General features: G+C 38.5%; 1 protein-coding gene across 2 annotated transcripts in view; it reads left to right on the forward strand.

Moving 5' to 3' along the window:
- epha4l (eph receptor A4, like) overlaps positions 1–17,648 on the forward strand; it is a 102,160-nt gene extending 84,512 nt beyond the window's left edge. For both annotated transcript variants that reach the window (XM_062067958.1, XM_062067959.1), the window contains 3 exons: positions 3,119–3,277; positions 6,909–7,910; positions 16,808–17,648. In XM_062067958.1, the coding sequence (XP_061923942.1) occupies positions 3,119–3,277; positions 6,909–7,023 (274 nt within the window). In that variant the 3' untranslated portion in view covers positions 7,024–7,910; positions 16,808–17,648. The remainder of the gene's footprint in view (positions 1–3,118; positions 3,278–6,908; positions 7,911–16,807) is intronic.
- The last annotated feature ends 456 nt before the right edge of the window (positions 17,649–18,104 follow it).

Raw genomic sequence — 18,104 nt, forward strand, 5'->3', positions numbered from 1 at the left:
GTTTACCAAACAATCTGTCACTCCTAATCGCTAAATCCAATGAAATCTTATACGTCTAGTCTCTTACGTGAATGAGCTAAATAATATTATTTGATATTTTACGGTAATGTGTTAATAATTTCACACATAAGTCGCTCCTGAGTATAAGTCGCACCCCCGGCCAAACTATGAAAAAAACTGCGACTTATAGTCGGAAAAATACGGTAATCGTCAAATATGGCTATGACGCATTTTCAAAAAGTAAGTAAAAAAAACAGGAAAAAGCAAATCACATGTTTAGAACTACAGTGGTATTTCGGGATACAAGTTTGATTGGTTTTGACTGTGACACAGTTCGTACGTACGTAAATACATACTGTGTTGAAACAATACAGTAGAATGTTATACAAAAAACTACAGTAGTTTTATGAAGTAATGTATTATTATTGTATAGCATTTACCTCAGAAAGCGGACTTCTTCCGAATCTCCTTCGAGCTGCTTTTCCGTCAAACACACCATCTGGAGCTTCTCCAGATGGTGTGTTTGATTTCTTTCTTTAATTCAATGAATATCATTATTATTCCCCTTACACTCACTTTCTTCATTCCCGTGGTTGGAAAAACAAAGTTATGTTGATCACTAGCTATTAGCTATAATGCTAGCGTGTGAGAAACCAGGTGTTTTGGTTGGATTTCACGGGTTCACTGTGACATTCGCTTCGCCAACTAACAGTAGGGAGGCTCGTAACCCAAATTTTTGTTCACAACATAACAAATAGCCAAAAGACAGCTTGTATCCCAAAAAAAGTCATAAGCTTTGGTTTCCTTTTGTTCTGTCACTTCTTTTTGTCGTTTTTTATTGTCAAGACAGAGCCGCCTGCCAGTGTTGTAACGACTTGGCATTTATGTGTAGTGTAAGAGTTCTGTGATTTCCGACTGTCTGTGAGTCCTGACTATGTGTGTGTCGGCCTAGGCGGACTGCTGCGTGCAGAGAGGACAGTTGAGTTTGCTGATGTTGTTGCATGGTTGGCATGTTATCTTTTTGCAATAAAGAACCTGTTAATCCGACCATCCGTGTAGACATTACAGTGCTTTTAAATGGGAAAGAGCCCAATGCAGCACCCAATGCTCGTTGAGAAGAGCAATATGTGCTTATTAGAGATGTTCGATAATGGCTTTTTTGCCGATATCCGATATTCCAATATTGTCCAACTCTTAATTACTGATTCCGATATCAACCGATACCGATATATACAGTCGTGGAATTAACACATTATTATGCCTAATTTTGTTGAGATGCCCCGCTAGATGCATTAAATAATATAACAAGGTTTTCCAAAATAAATCATCTCAAGTTATGGAAAAAAATGCCAACATGGCACTGCCATATTTATTATTGAAGTCACAAAGTGCATTATTTTTTTAACATGCATCAAAAAAGCAACTTGGAATTTGGGACATGCTCTCCCTGAGAGAGCATGAGGACGTTGAGGTGGGCGGGGTTGAAGTCGGGGGGGTAAAGTGTAGCGGGGGGGTGTATATTGTAGCATCCCGGAAGAGTTAGTGCTGCAAGGGGTTCTGTGTATTTGTTCTGTTGTGTTTATGTTGTGTTACGGTGCGGATGTTCTCCCGAAATGTGTTTGTCATTCTTGTTTGGTGTGGGTTCACAGTGTGGCGCATATTTGTAACAGTGTTAAAGTTGTTTATACGGCCACCCTCAGTGTGACCTGTATGGCTGTTGACCAAGTATGCGTAGCATTCACTTGTGTGTGTGAAAAGCCGTAGATATTATGTGATTGGGCCGGCATGCAAAGGCAATGCCTTTAAGGTTTATTGGCGCTCTGTACTTCTCCCTACGTCCGTGTACACAGCGGCGTTTTAAAAAGTCATACATTTTACTTTTTGAAACCGATACCGATAATTTTGAAACCGATACCGATAATTTCCGATATTACATTTTAAAGCATTTATCGGCCGATAATATCAGCAGTCCGATGTTATCGGACATCTCTAGTGCTTATCTTTCAGACTCAAAGTCTCTAATAGATTTGTAGCTAGTTGCTTTTTTGATTAACAATCTTTGGTGCTTCATATAGTGACAAATTCGCTAAGTTGGCAACGCTAATTGTCTATTTTTGCTCAGCTTTCTCTTTCCAGACCAGCTGCGTTAAATACTGTTCGAGACATAACGCCAAATCTATTTGCGGCGGTCGAAATGTATCCGTGGTGGATCAAATGTTATCTAGCAGCAACATGTAGCTCATTTCAATAGAACGAGAGTTCTCTACAAATTAGCTTTAATGGTGCTGTACACTCTGGAATGTTGCTGGATTTATGGTGTTACGCTACGTTAAAAACAAATATGACCCTTCAGCTCCAAGGCTATTACTCTTGAGTGGTCAAGAATGACCTACAGGGTGTTAAGAGACTCAATGCAGCCCCGTGGAAGTCTGTTTGAGTTTAATGAGTGAGCACACACGCTTAGCTAATGGTATGTAAGCCAATGGTATTCCTTGCGGAGTAATTAACAGAATGGACTCCTATAAATGCGGCTTGTAAACGGACATGAGGGAACGAGAAGAGGTGTGTATATGTGGATGGCAGTGCATACTTTTCCACCTCCCGATGAAAGATGACTTATTAAAGAGTCTGACATCCCGTTCTCACAGTGCACCCCATCTTTAAAAAAAAATAAGGAGAGAGTCAGTAGAGCAGCACAGTTGGCTCAGACTGACTGGCCCCATACAAATGTTTTATGGCCGATGGAGCTGATAGAACTACTGTCCATGTACAACAGACCAAAAAGGTTTTTCAAAAAAGTTAGCGCTCATTCTCATGACTTTTTCAGGAGAAATTCCACAGCTCAGCTCAATTGGGTGTCCACTATCTGCTCTGTTCTTAGTGTTGTATGATGTAAAAGTCAAAGTTTGACCTATTCGGCTTGTTTTTTGTATCCACAACCACAGTGATATGAAAAATGTGGTACTATAAGCAGCAAAAAGGGCATGCTTAGAAACCAATGCATTTGGAGTAAAACCTGTTTCATTTTTTTATTGTACTGAACTAACGTGACTCATGAGAAAATGGGGCAACATCAATCTAAATGTTCTCACTTACATCTCCTTTACACCCTCACCAGGCCTACCACTATTCTGCTGGAGCCCAGTAGCCCTGAGGGTTCGCCGGCCGTGGGCACAGTGGAGGACTGGCTTCAGGCCATCGGCATGGAGAGATACATCGACAACTTCACTGCCGCCAGCTACACCACTCCTGAGGCAGTGGTCCACATGACACAAGAGTGAGTAGGGAGGAGAGAATGTGTGGGATGTAAAAAAAAACAAAAAAAACAATAGTCAACACGTTTTTTTGAGGGGGCGTTGGTATTTTTTCATATAGGAGATATGTTATTAATATATCTCCTATTTAAAAAAAAGAGTGCAACATGCATATCTGGATCATTCCAGACGCGCCATCACAACACCGCCACCCTCCGGAGCACATCTTTGGCATGCTTAAAATAGGTTATGTTGTCTAGATCAGTGTTTTTTAACCACTGTGCCCCGGTGCCGTGAGGTATTGTCTGGTGTGCCATGGGAAATTATGCAACTTCACCTAATTGGTCCAAAAAATATTATTTTCAAATCAATAATTATAATCAGCAAATAATTTGCCGTTGTCTAGTGTCTGTGCTGTATAGAGCTCGGCAGGGTAGCCATGTAAAACTCCATATCAGTAGGTGGCAGCAGGTAGTTCATTGCTTTGTAGAAGTCGGAACGCGTCGAGGATGGTTTGTCGTGATCCCAATATGCAGAGCACAGCGGGAGACGGCGTGCAGGTAATAAGGTATGTAACACTTAAACCAAAAATGAACAAAACAGAAAGGAAAAGGCAATGAAGCATAGGGATGGCTATGCAAAACAAAAGTAAAACTGAACTGGCTACAAAGTAAACAAAAACAGAATGCTGGACGACAGCAAAGACTTACAGCATGTGGAGCCAAAACGGCATCCACAAAGTACATCCGTACATGACATGACAATCAACAATGATCCCACAAAGAAGGAAAGCGTCCGCACAACTGAAATAGTCTTCTTTGCAAATAGAAAGCAGCTCAGGCAATAGCACTCAAAAGAAGGCGTGAAGCTGCTACAGGAAAACACCAACAAAACAGGAAGGGCCACCAAAATAACACTGCAAGACAGGAACTAAAACACTACACACAGGAAAACAACAACAAACTCAAAATAAAGCACGACAACCTAGTGGAGTTTTACCCAGGTGTAGTGACAGTTTGTTATCGGAAAGCCAGAGACAGACATTTCTTGTGCACACCACACTAGATATGTACATATTAGGGCTGTTGAGTGATTCAATGTTTAATCGGATTAATCACAGTCTTGAACTGTGATTAATCATGATTAATCACAGGTTATTATTTGCTTGCGTGAATAAAATTTCCTTAAGAAAATACCCCGGTGTTTGGATACAAATGCAATTTTGTGGTCAGAATGTTGTACAGGAATGTTTTTTAAATGTTTTACTGAATTGCAAGTCATTGATTTGCGCAACACTTGGTGACAGTTAATACGAATTAAGCGCACATTTGCAAAGTATTTGCAATAATATAGCAAACAAAGTACAGATGTATATTAATAATGTAGTAAACACACCTATAAACAACTATACATAGTACACCATTTACATCTGCATTTACTCTTCCTTAGTTTTTAATCAGTTGCTCAAACAAACAATCTTATTTACCTTTTCAGATGACAGCGCTGATCTCTTTTTTTGTACAAACAACGGTAATCAGCAACCTAAACGACCTATTGCAGCACTAGGTCTTCCCAGATGTTGAGGGGCTTGCATGTGGTGGCTGTCCATTTAGAAGGGCATTGTTAAAATGATCTGTTGTAAACTCCGCCAGCTTGGTTTGTTGTCCTCTGTTTGCTGTTAATGTAGCATTCATACTACACGTTCATGTTCATGTTCAAGTTTCGCTTAATGATGCTATTTTAAACTTGATGTGCGCCTATAGTAATAAAGTTTGTAGCGTCAATACCAAATAATTACCTCAGTTTTATCTAAAGTTATGTCCGAGTTTGTTTTGAAGGGCGCACAGCACATCGCTCTATCATCAGTGATCATTCACTGCCTGTGCAATGCGCGCCATCTTCCGCCGGTCAAAACAAAAATTGTGATTAATCTTTTATCTGAAATCAATTGTTTTTAATAATCACATGCGTTATTGTGTTCTTGTACGTATGTTCTTGCATTTCTCCAGTTTTAAGATCAAAAACTGGATTACGCTTTTCTGTGGACGCACCAGCGTACTTTGGCTCACTCCTCCCCCTCCAAACCCACTTAAAAAATAAGCTCATAACCTCTCAAAGGCTGTGATTGGTCAGTTTATGCAGGAAATTGTGTGTAAACGACTTGTTCAGATGGCACACAGCACAACTCTGTGATTGCCTTCTCCTCCGATTTTGGATCAACAGTTGCAATAAAAAATAACTTCCATTGATTAGTTCCAGCTGCAACAAAACTCCCCTTCTCCCTTTGATTGGCATAAATAGTCGACGAGAGAGTTGAGTTGAGTTGAGTTGAGTTTGAGTTTATTTCGAACATGCAAGCATACAACATGATACATCACAATTTCCAGTTTCTCTTTTCAACATGTTCGAAAAGGAATAGGAAGAAGCAGAGCTTATTTAATCCTACCCCTTTTCTTTACATAACAGTTGCAAAACTTTTTGTTCACTTCCTGTTCACAATTTTTTCACAATAAACTCCATAAGTAATCACAATAAAAATAAATAAATAAATAATAGTAAGAATTTAATAATAATAATTGGTGAAGTAAGTCATATTTCATATGATGAGATAAGTAAGATTACTTTAAGAATGAATGAATGGATGGATTAAATAAATTGAGAATGTTTGTCATGGTTCTTCTTCTTTGTACTTTTTAAACACTTTAAGTTTGAAGAGTTTATTGAAGTGGATCATATTAGTACATTGTTTCATTGCTTTGCTTAATCCATTCCATAATTTAATTCCACATACTGATATACTGAAGGTCTTAAGTGTTGTACGTGCAAACAAATGTTTTAAATTACGTTGTGGTGGCTCAGAGAGCGGACGCACCCCCAATGAAGAGCTATAAAAGCAGGGGTGTCCAGTGTGGTGTTAGGGGCCACTTGTGGTCCGCGGCTTGTTTTTATTGGCCCGCGGAACAAATAAAAGGCATAATAACTAATAACTCTAATTAGTATTACTCCTATATTGCTGTTTTTTGCACTTTGAAACACAAATTTCTAAAATGCTGACTTAAACCCACTAACAACCAACGTCCAATGCAGTGGACATTTGATTTTCAGGTCTATTTCGTTTGTCAGAGTTACGCATTTCGGATAACATTAGCCCTTTATTGCAAAACACAAATGTCCACTGCGGTGGATGCTGATTCTCAGGAGGTTATTGGTGCATTTTCCATTATTTTATGTATTGTTTTACAAAACATTCTTAATGTCTTGGAGCCATCCTGACCTGCACGTGATGCATTAGTGGTGATATGTACATTTAACACTAACGAGTTAGACATTTTTAAGGGAAAACATTTGCCACACAAATGTCCACTGCAGTGGACGCTGGTTCTCAAGAGGTTATTTTTGAAAGATTTTTTGTAATTATTGTTTTTGTGGTAGTCAAACTGTACCACCATCCGTGTTATATCAGCGAAGACATAATTTATGACGTGCTTCAGTCTCTGTTATTTTATGCATTCACCTAATCTATGAAAATGGCTGGACTGGGATTGCAACTGTCAAGATGCTGGAAGGCTGCAAAAGCCATCATGCGGATCATTAGGTTTGTCTGTTTTTGTTATTGTGGGTCCTCGTTTTTAAGTGTGCTTCCTCTCCTCACAGGGACCTGACCCGCATCGGCATCTCCGCAGGAGCACACCAGAGCACGATCCTGACAAGTGTCCAGGGAATGCTCTCCCAAATGCAACAGATGCAAGGCAGAATGGTTCCCGTCTGAGACATTTAAAAACGGAAGGAAAAAAAGGAGCGAAGTGACTTCATTTCCTAGAAAAACAACAAAATACACACACAAAAAAAAAGACATTTGAAACGAGAAAAACTATGAAGAAATAGTTGACCTCATTCGTGCACTTTAACTTTGCTCTAAAAGAAAAGTGGGGACAATGGCACTTTTTGTAAGATTCAGACATTTCTTCTGCCCTTTTTTGTTGAACGCATTTAAGGATAGATGGAGGAACGTCTTGGAAGATTTTCCAAAAGGCCAATCTGGAGTGCCTTTGTTGAATTGGAAGGAACAGCAAGACAGACGAGAAAGCTTTTCTTTCGGGCAAAGTGTTTTTTTCTGAATGATACGCAGAGCATTTTTTTTTTTTTTTTTTTTTTACATGTTTATCGTCTCCGTGGGACTTCCCTGACCACCATTGTTCTGTCTCAGCTGGATCTGTTCAATAACTCACACACAAAATGGAGGATCTTATCTGTCAGATGTCCAGTGTTGGCTTTGGCGGCACAATGGGGACTTTTTTTTGTTGCTCAATTCTGGACTTTCTTGCCGTTTTTTGCCGCCTGTTTTTGACCTCGCAGAGAAACCCCCATTTCTTCCTAAACATGTCTTCCCTCACCTTTGCTGAACAAGCGGTGGAGGTCGGCCCTCAGCACTAGAGACTTGGCGGCTCCCACATCCTGCTGCAGGACCAACTGACTCTTCCTCACCGATCTCAATGGAATTTTGTTTGGCTGGACTTAATTGGTTTATTCATGCAGCAAGACAAAGGAACATATGGCAGGATTTAATCAAAAGGATGTCTGCAACAAATGCAATATGGATGCGGAGTGAATCACAATCATCACCCTCCACTGAGGATTAGTCAAGCTGTTATCAAGGTGAGAATTTTGATTGCATTTGTTTGTCTTCTTCAGTTCTGCTTTTTGACATTTTGTTATACTGTACTATCGTGCTACATCAGTTTTCCTTAACTAATGTGTTCCGAAATGTCCAATGTTGACCATATCGTACGAAAACCCAAACAATTTCTCACATAACAAATAATTTAAAGCCAAATAATCTTTTCCAAAACCTGAATATATGAACACAAACACATTTGATATAGACAAAAGATAGTTTTGCATGTATAAAACAATGCCAAATACATATAAATGACAAATAAAATGGATACATTAATACCAACATCAATTTGACCTTAAAAATAATCTTTTTGATCAAGACAAATTTTGCTACGAGTTCTATTTTTATTTGAATCGCATTTCTCACCTTCTTCAAAATGCTGGCACTTGCTACTCTTTGGGTCCCATGGTGGGTTTTTTCATGGGTGGGAGTTTTTGGGCACTTTACGAATCTAGTATTGATGCATCTGTAATTTATGTATCCTGCTTTTGCTTTTGACATATTGCATCATTTTTGGATGTGATTGCACACAGCATTGGTTCTTTATGTATATATAGTAAAAAGACTAGATATGTGCACACTGGAGCAGCCTGCTAACGTGCCATCATAGGCGAGCAAGCATCCGTGTTGCTTTAGTTTCCGTGACACTTTGCCCCTGGTCTCCGTATGCATTTAGCTCTAAAAAGGGTGCAGTATCTACTCCTTCATATTTATGTCAGACAGTGGTGTCGCACTATGTGGATATTTTTCTCTCTCCTAATTTCCTCTGCTTACCTGGTTATTTTCTGCTGTAATGCAGTTCCAGTTAGACTTTTGTTAAAGTGTAGAGAACACTTACCATATTTAAGCCGCAACTTTTTTTTTCAAACGCTTTTGACCCTGTAGCTCATAAAATTATTATTATGGTCGCTAACGACCATAATGTTTGGCATTCAACAAATAGTTGTTATATTACACCGACATAGACACCAAGAAGGTGTGTTACTGTTTGGGCTACAGCGCCACCTTTTGGACAAGTTCGCTAACTACAGGTGCTGCAGGTTGAAAATGTACTTCCTGTTTTGTGCCTTGAACCTGAAGAATAACCGTTTCTGCTTGAAAGGATTCTTCATTCATCACTCCAAGCAATGTTTGTAAGTTTTACAATATAACTAAAACAATTAATATTTAAACCGTCCCATGTGTAATGTCTGTAGGAGTGTTTTCATGCATATTTGTACGGGCTATCGTAAAGTAATCAAGTTAGCAAATATGCTAACACGTTAACAAGTCTCTGTGTCAGTATTATTAATTTAAAATGGCATTCATTTTGTATTGTTTCAGTTTCGTAAATCCAACAAACTCTGAGTGCATTTAGCCGATTGGAGAGCTCACTTCCGTAGCTAGTGGGTCCATGAGGATGACTTCTGTTTTGTTTGATCAGCCGTTTTTCTACCGTGTGACAGGCACATGTAAAGAAGCATTTACAAAATATGTTGTATTGGTATATACAGTATCTGTGGCTTATGATCCGGTGCAGGTATTATATGTAAACATATTGTTGTCTTTTAAAATTTGGTGGGTGCAGCTTAAACACTGGTGCGTACAGTAATTATTTTGTTGTTTTACTACTTCTTTAGCGGTTAGCATGGCTTCTCTCCCCCTCCTGCTGTATTTTACTATGTGTGCCCGCGATAGTTGCGCATTTCCAAACCGTACTTTGAGCAACATACTTAAATACTCGATATTTGGAATCTGGCCCAATCGATTTAGAATCGTCCACGCATTTAAGAATCAATCATTTCCCTGACCCCTTGTTATTTTTCAGCCGTACACAATTTAAAAAAGCACAGCAAATGAGTCACCAAGACATGAGATTCTTAAGTTGGGCACTCAACTCTGCACGCAAAACTGAATTAAATAAAAATGTATGCGAATGGTCAAACATTATAACAAGAACAAATCCCTTTTATAAGCTTGCTTTGCAGGTCACTTATGGTGGAGCTGAAATGTCTGTCACTTTTTGGGGGAATTTTGCCTTTCATTCACAATCCCTACATGACACATGTATTTTTCTTCTCTGTGCATTCTAGTCTGCCAGCAGGAGGCGGCTAACAATGAAGATAATAGGGGTTTTACCCCTGTAAGGCCCTCTCAAAAACAACAACAACAATGTAGCGAGCCCATTTTTGTTTGCCACCACTGATCATGGCAGACTTCATTGAGCTAACATCGATGTCGATTACAAATTATGATATTTTTGAGCATGAATATATGGAGAATGACCTACAGCTGTTAGAACTTGGGTGCTAAGCAGTTAAAGCCCTAGTGAAACACTTAGGCTATGTCTACACTAAGTCGTTTAACCCCTTAAACGAATAATTATTTAGCCTAAGCCCAGTTTCAGCCACACTAAACCAGCGTTTAAGGTTGCCCTCCTTGGATAATTTTTTATTCTTGAATCTCCGGCACTTAGCTTTGTATGGACTCATTGATTGTTTACGAACTGAGTTCGGATAGGAAGTGATGCCAGAAAGACCGCGCCACAGCCAGCTTCATAATAAAGCGGTTTCGTAACTCGGAGCTAACCACTGGAAATATGGAGGCGAGTCATCCAGTTTCTCCTTCCGTCTGTACAGACGCTTGTGGAAATCACACATGAATACCTTAAGAGAAAGCGATTGCAGCTATTTGGGATATAACACTTCTCAAACATCAGGAGAACTTTCGAATGTCCAGGTCAGCTGTGATTCTACTTACCGAAAAACTTTGTCCATTTGTCGAAGGAGAGACAACGAGAATGCGGGCTCCCGTGGATGTGATAAAAATAGGGAGCGTGTGCTTTGTATTACCTGGCCGTCGAGGGAAGACTACGAAAAACGGCAAATGCTTTTGGACTGGCAAAGCAGACTGTATCAGTTATTGTCCGCCATGTATGTCGCGGACTCAACGTCTAGGTCCAGAGTATATAAAGTCACCAAAAACGAATGGACAATGAAGGTGAAGGAAAAAGAGTGAGGAGTGTCCTGTTCAAATATCTAGATCCCTAGTTTGATTGATGCAAAATGTTCATCACATTGTTTACGTATCTAATAAAAATGTGATTAATTTATGATGGCTCAGGTGTGATTCACTACAATAGGGACCCACAGCACACTGGAGTCCAGTTAATTGAAATACCACAACACTGGATATTGTTCAGATAAGTTAAATTTAAGAACTTACACACAAAGCAAGACACGTGTGCATTTTCCGAGCATGCGTACTAGGTCGCGTTGCGCCGGCGAACGGAGCGGATAGGAGGTCTTAAACAGTGGCATTGTTGTGTGTGGACACGGATAAGGTTAGGTGGGGTTTACCCTGGATAACCTTATCCGGCTTAGTGTAAACGGGGCCTAAGCCTCACTTAGCACTAGTGCTCAGTGTTAAACAAGAAATACAAAATATAAACATAATCAAACGGTCACTTACAGTGTTCACTCTCTCAGCAATGCCGACTGATGGGATGGTTGTATCTTTCAGCAGAAGGCTTGTGCTCCCCGTTGAGCTGGTAAATTTAGGATAATCCTCACGCCCCAGGTAAAAAATGCTGAGCAACTTGTCGCGTCTTCCGAGCGATGTCGTCGGGTCTACGTGGAGAGCCAGTATGCACTACTTGAGTCGGTTCTGAAGTGCGAAGCAGTAACTTTTCCAAACTCAAAAGCGATACAGCAGCACCTCCAGTAGCTCTCGTAGCTAGCATTACCTCTTTCTAGCGGCACGAGGCGCTGAGTGACACGCTGTGACAATCTAAAAAGATGTGCTTTAGTCTCACATAAGGATTGTGGATAAAGGGCAAAAAAGTGCAGTCAGCTGAACCCAACCTGTATCTTTAAACCAATACATGCATGTATTGATTGATTGAAGAGCATATGTCCATGCTTTTGCCTATCAAGTGTCCTGTACATCTATGTTGTTGTTTTCTCTATGGTAAAACTAGAGATGCCGATAAATGCTTTAAAATGTAATATCGGAAATTATCTGTATCGTTGTTTTTATTATCGGTATCGTTTATTTTAATTTTTTTTATTAAATCAACATAAAAAACACAAGATACACTTACAATTAGTGCACCAACCCAAAAAACCTCCCTCCCCCATTTACACTCATTCACACTCATTCACACAAAAGGGTTGTTTCTTTCTGTTATTAATATTCTGGTTCCTACATTATATATCGATATATATCAATACAGTCTGCAAGGGATACAGTCCGTGAGCGCACATGATTGTGCGTGCTGCTGGCCCACTAATAGTACTAACCTTTAACAGTTAATTTTACTAATTTTCATTAATTACTAGTTTCTATGTAACTGTTTTTATATTGTTTTACTTTTTTTTTATTCAAGAAAATGTTTTTAATTTATCTTTTTTTTATTTTTTAAAAGGACCTTATCTTCACCATACCTGGTTGTCCAAATTAGGCATAATAATGTGTTAATTCCATGACTGTATATATCGGTATCGGTTGATATCGGTATCGGTAATTAAAGAGTTGGACAATATCGGAATATCATATATCGGCAAAAAGCCATTATCGGACATCCCTAGGTAAAACACATTATGAGAACTCATCAGGTTGTTTTATTAAGAAATGTTTCCTAATATTTTGTCAAAAATAACAACTGGCCATAACCTTGATAATAAGGTTTTACATATTTCTAATTAAAGGATAAGATGTAAGGAGCAATTTCAGATTATTTATTTTTAAAAAAGCATCCTGGTGAAGTTGGTTAACAGGTTTGCCTCACAGATCCGTATGCGATTATCCACTGGACACACAATATATTGTAAGATATCAATGATAAACATTCGGCAGATGATAGCGCTTTTTATACCATTTTACGACACGTTCTGTGTCCCTTAAATTTGACAGCGACAAGCGAATGAATGTGTCTTCAATGCAACGTAGCAAACTACACTGCAAAAAGTCAGTGTTCAAAAACAAGAAAAAGAAAATACAAAAATTAGGGGTATTTTATTTGAACTAAGCAAAATTATCTGCCAATAGAACAAGAACATTCGGCTTGTCAAGACTTTCCAAAACAAGTAAAATCAGCTAATCTCAATGAACCCAAAAATACCTTAAAATAAGTATATTCTCATTGATAACAAGTGCACTTTTCTTGGTAGAAAAAAAAGAGACGTTTTTGCTCAAAATGTTAAAAAATATTCTTAAATTAAGTAAATGCTAGTGCCATTATCTTGACATAATGATATGCGCTCGGCATCATGATTTTTTTTTTTCATGCTTGAAGTAAGAAATGATTACTTTAAAAAAGTAGTTTTATACTTGTGAGTGTTAATGGCACACCTTTGCAAGAGTTGACATTCTAGTTTCAAGCATGTTTTACTCAATATAGTTCATAAAATCTCAGCAACAAGCTGTAATATCTTACTGAGATAATTTAGGACCAAAACCCTTAAAACAAGTAAAACACTCTAACATAAAATCTGCTTATTGAGAAGAATGATCTTATCAGACAGAAAATAAGCAAATATCCCCCTTATTTGAGATATTTAATCTTACTTGGATTTCAGTTTTTGCAGTGTAGCGACTAATGTCCCTCTACAGTGCAGGACTGCTTCTTAATCACTTATCCTCGCCTTCATTGCAACAAATGAACTGTGTTTTTTACAGGTACCATTATCACCGGACGACTACTGGACACCTTATAGATTAACAAAAAAGCATAGCTTACCGCTAAGCTTGCGCTTTTGAATGTAAACGAGGGTGCAAGAATCGATAAAAATATGAACAGTAACTATACCATGTTTAGTATCAGTTAATACGATACCAATGGAGCCTAGAGTATTGGTTGATACCGATATTAAACCGATATCAGCATGAATCAAAGTACATACTGTACATACACATTATGTTGTTGTGTGGAATGTATTAAAAGGCTTGCTCAAGTGAAATTACTCAGACAACAATGAAGAACAATACTCTTATGACTTTTTTGCAGTGGAGTTTTGTTTTTGGCGACACCGAGTGGTCACAATAATTCATAAAATTAAGCTCATGATGCAGTTAAGTTGAATGATGCGGACACGTTTGTTACTCGATACTTTCGTGCTATTCTGTTGTGTAGCTGCTAGCTTCTAGAAGCCTATAGCCCACCGTGTTTATCTGAGATTTTAGATGCAAGCTGATATCATATCCTATCATATTTATTTATTTGCTGATATTGGACAAAGCACCCCAACTCGACGCTACGATGATGGCGGTATTGCTCGGTTGGTAGAGTGGCCGTGCCAGCAGCTTGAGGGTTCCAGGTTCGATCCCTGCTTCCGCCATCCTAGTCACTGCCGTTGTGTCCTTGGGCAAGACACTTTACCCACCTGCTCCCAGTGCCACCCACACTGGTTTAAACGTAACTTAGATATTGGGTTTCACTATGTAAAGCGCTTTGAGCCTGTCCTGAGATCGGTAGGTTGTGAGTTCAAACCCCGGCCGAGTCATACCAAAGACTATAAAAATGGGACCCATTACCTCCCTGCTTGGCACTCAGCATCAAGGGTTGGAATTGGGGGTTAAATCACCAAAAATGATTCCCGGGCGCGGCCACCACTGCTGCTCACTGCTCCCCTCACCTCCCAGGGGGTGATCAAGGGTGATGGGTCAAATGCAGAGAATAATTTTGCCACACCTAGTGTGTGTGTGACAATCATTGGTACTTTAACTTTTAACTTTAACCAGAGAAAAAGCGGCATATAAATCTAATTCACTTTCTAATTTGCCTTGGAGATGTGTAAGTAAGATGCAACTATAATTATTTGATACTTATATATATTGACAAATGTGTTTTAGACTGCAATTTGTTTCACTTGAAGACACTTATATTACGTATGTCTAGCTTGTGCTAAGCTGTTGTGTAGCTGCTGGCTGCTAGAAGCCTATAGCTTACCATGTTTATCTGAGATTTTAGATGCAAGCTGATATCATATCCTATCATATTTATTTATTTTGCTGATATTGGACAAAGCACCCCAACTCAATGCTACAATGATTAGATCGATGTTTTTTATTGTCCCCCCCCCCCCCTCCACACCCCTGATTGTAAATAATGTAAATAATGTGATTATCTTGTGTGATGACTGTATTATGATGATAGTATATATCTGTATCATGAATCAATTTAAGTGGACCCCGACTTAAACAAGTTGAAAAACGTATTCGGGTGTTACCATTTAGTGGTCAATTGTACGGAATATGTACTTCACTGTGCAACCTACTAATACAAGTCTCAATCAATCAATCAATCAATCACAAAGATTTTTGTTTTTGTTATTGTTTGCAAATTCAGTAAATAAGCGCCCCCAAAAAAAGAAAAGATCTGAATAATAAATTGATATTGTGACACCACTATTCTGTGTTTTTGTTGGATTATAATTGTGATCAAAATTGGAAGTATTCAATGATCTTGAAAATATATGGTATCAGCATTGGTATGACCAATACTGCCCCTGTAACTACTTGGTATTGGATCAATACTAGAGATGTCCGATAATGGCTTTTTTTGCCGATATCCGATATTCCGATATTGTCCAACTCTTAATTACCGATTCCGATATCAACCGACACCGATACATACAGTCGTGGAATTAACACATTATTATGCCTAATTTTGTTGTGATGCCCCGCTAGATGCATTAAACAATGTAACAAGGTTTTCCAAAATAAACCAACTCAAGTTATGGAAAAAAATGCCAATATGGCACTGCCATATTTATTATTGAAGTCACAAAGTGCATTATTTTTTAACATGACTCAAAACAGCAGCTTTGAAATTGGGACATGCTCATGAGGAGGTTGAAGTGGGCGGGGTTGGGGGGCGGAGTTTTAGGGTAGCGGGGGGGGGGGGTTAGTGCCCGGAAGGGTTAGTGCTGCAAGGGGTTCTGGGTATTTGTTCTGTTGTGTTTATGTTGTGTTACAGTGCGGATGTTCTCCCGAAATGTGTTTGTCATTCTTGTTTGGTGCGGGTTCACAGTGTGGCGCATATTTGTAACAGTGTTAAAGTTGTTTATACGGTCGCCCTCAGTGTGACCTGTATGGCTGTTGACCAAGTATGCCTTGCATTCACTTATGTGTGTAAAAAGCCGTAGGTATTATGTGATTGGGCTGGCACGCAAAGGCAGTGCCTTTAAGGTTTATTGGCGCTCTGTACTTCTCCCTACGCCCGTGTACCACTCCATACAGCGGCGTTTTAAAAAGTCATACATTTTACTTTTTGAAACCGATACCGATAATTTCCGATATTACATTTTAAAGCCTTTATCGGCCGATAATATCGGCAGCCCGATATTATCGGACACCTCTACCCAAAACTAATGTAAAGTATCCAAACAACAAAAGTGCTCAGTACATTCACAGAAGTCTAGATAGAACCGTGTTAAAAAAGAAAGCAACCAGATATTATCAGTAAATTAACAATTATATTAATAATAATGTTGATAAAATAATATAACCGGAAATGACGCAATATGTTACTGCATATGTCAGCAGCTACATAAGGAGTCTTTCTAATACGTTTTGAAATGGTCTAATATCATTTATGTACCAAATAATACATTGTGATGTATATTGTTATTACAAGACAATGCAATATATATCGCAATATAGGAATAGGAATGTGAGTGTGAATGGTTGTTTGTGTATATTGTAAGTCTGGTGCCCAGTCCAAAGTGTTCAACCTCTCACACAAAATGTCACATGTGACCCTAATAGAGATTTGATAGATATTGCATAAATCAGGCATGGAGTTAAAACGCCATTGAAAGACTGTTTTATGCATTATTTTTCAATAAGTAACGTTGTGTACTAAAAAGTTATGTGTCTCTATTTTGCTCCCCAGCTGCTGATGTCCATCCCAAACCGGATCTTGCCCCACGTTTACCACGTCCAGAATTCCTCCTCCCCTCTGACACTCAGGTGCTGAATCCCCCTCAAGCACCTGACATGTCCACCTGACCTTTTCCCTCATGTGTGCTTGATGCCATGCAGCACAGTACTGGAACACTATGAAGGATAACAGGACTATGCCAGGAATGTAATATAGTCCAGCAGGGTCTGTTCAAGTGGCTGATGGGCTCTTTAAAAAAGAAAAATATCAAGGTTTCCAAATTGTGTTTTTCCACTTTATTTTGTTTGATTTCAATGTGTGAATGAAGTGTGTGTGTGTGTGAGACGTCATTGGACATCAGTACAGCGGTACCTCCAATTTTGTCCAACAAAGACCAAATCGATTTTGATTCAATGAGAAATCCGTTCCAGACACGCAAAAATATAAACACAAAACACATTTTATAGAGAATTATTATAGTTATCCAAGCAGAACACAATGCGGAATACAGCTGTCCCTTGTCATTGCTGTTAATTGGTTCCGGACATGATCATGATTAAATGAATTAATTATAAATCAAATATGTTCATAGCGAGAACTACCTTCTAAATACGTTTTTCAACATTATGAGAGCACTCCAGACATGAAAAAACACCTTTCAGTCTTTTATTCTAATAAGTAATGCTGGCTGTGGCTGAGCCAATCAGTGACCACGATACTGAACAGCACACTCAGATTGGTTTGGTCTCTTCTAGTGGCCAATACGACTGTAGTATTGATTTTTTTAAAGTTTATTTAGCCATTTTTATACCTAAAAATAATAATAATAATACCAAACATTGGTCATATATATATATATATATTTATATATATATATATATATATATATATATATATATATATATATATATATATATATATATATATATATATATATATATATATATATATATATATATATATATATACACTACCGTTCAAAAGTTTGGGGTCACATTGAAATGTCCTTATTTTTTAAGGAAAAGCACTGTACTTTTCAATGAAGATAACTTTAAACTAGTCTTAACTTTAAAGAAATACACTCTATACATTGCTAATGTGGTAAATGACTATTCTAGCTGCAAATGTCTGGTTTTTGGTGCAATATCTACAAAGGTGTATAGAGGCCCATTTCCAACAACTATCACTCCAGTGTTCTAATGGTACAATGTGTTTGCTCATTGGCTCAGAAGGCTAATTGATGACTAGAAAACCCTTGTGCAATCATGTTCACACATCTGAAAACAGTTTAGCTCGTTACAGAAGCTAC

This window comes from Entelurus aequoreus, linkage group LG13, assembly GCF_033978785.1.
Source record: "Entelurus aequoreus isolate RoL-2023_Sb linkage group LG13, RoL_Eaeq_v1.1, whole genome shotgun sequence".
In the NCBI taxonomy this organism is placed as follows: Eukaryota; Metazoa; Chordata; class Actinopteri; order Syngnathiformes; family Syngnathidae; genus Entelurus; species Entelurus aequoreus.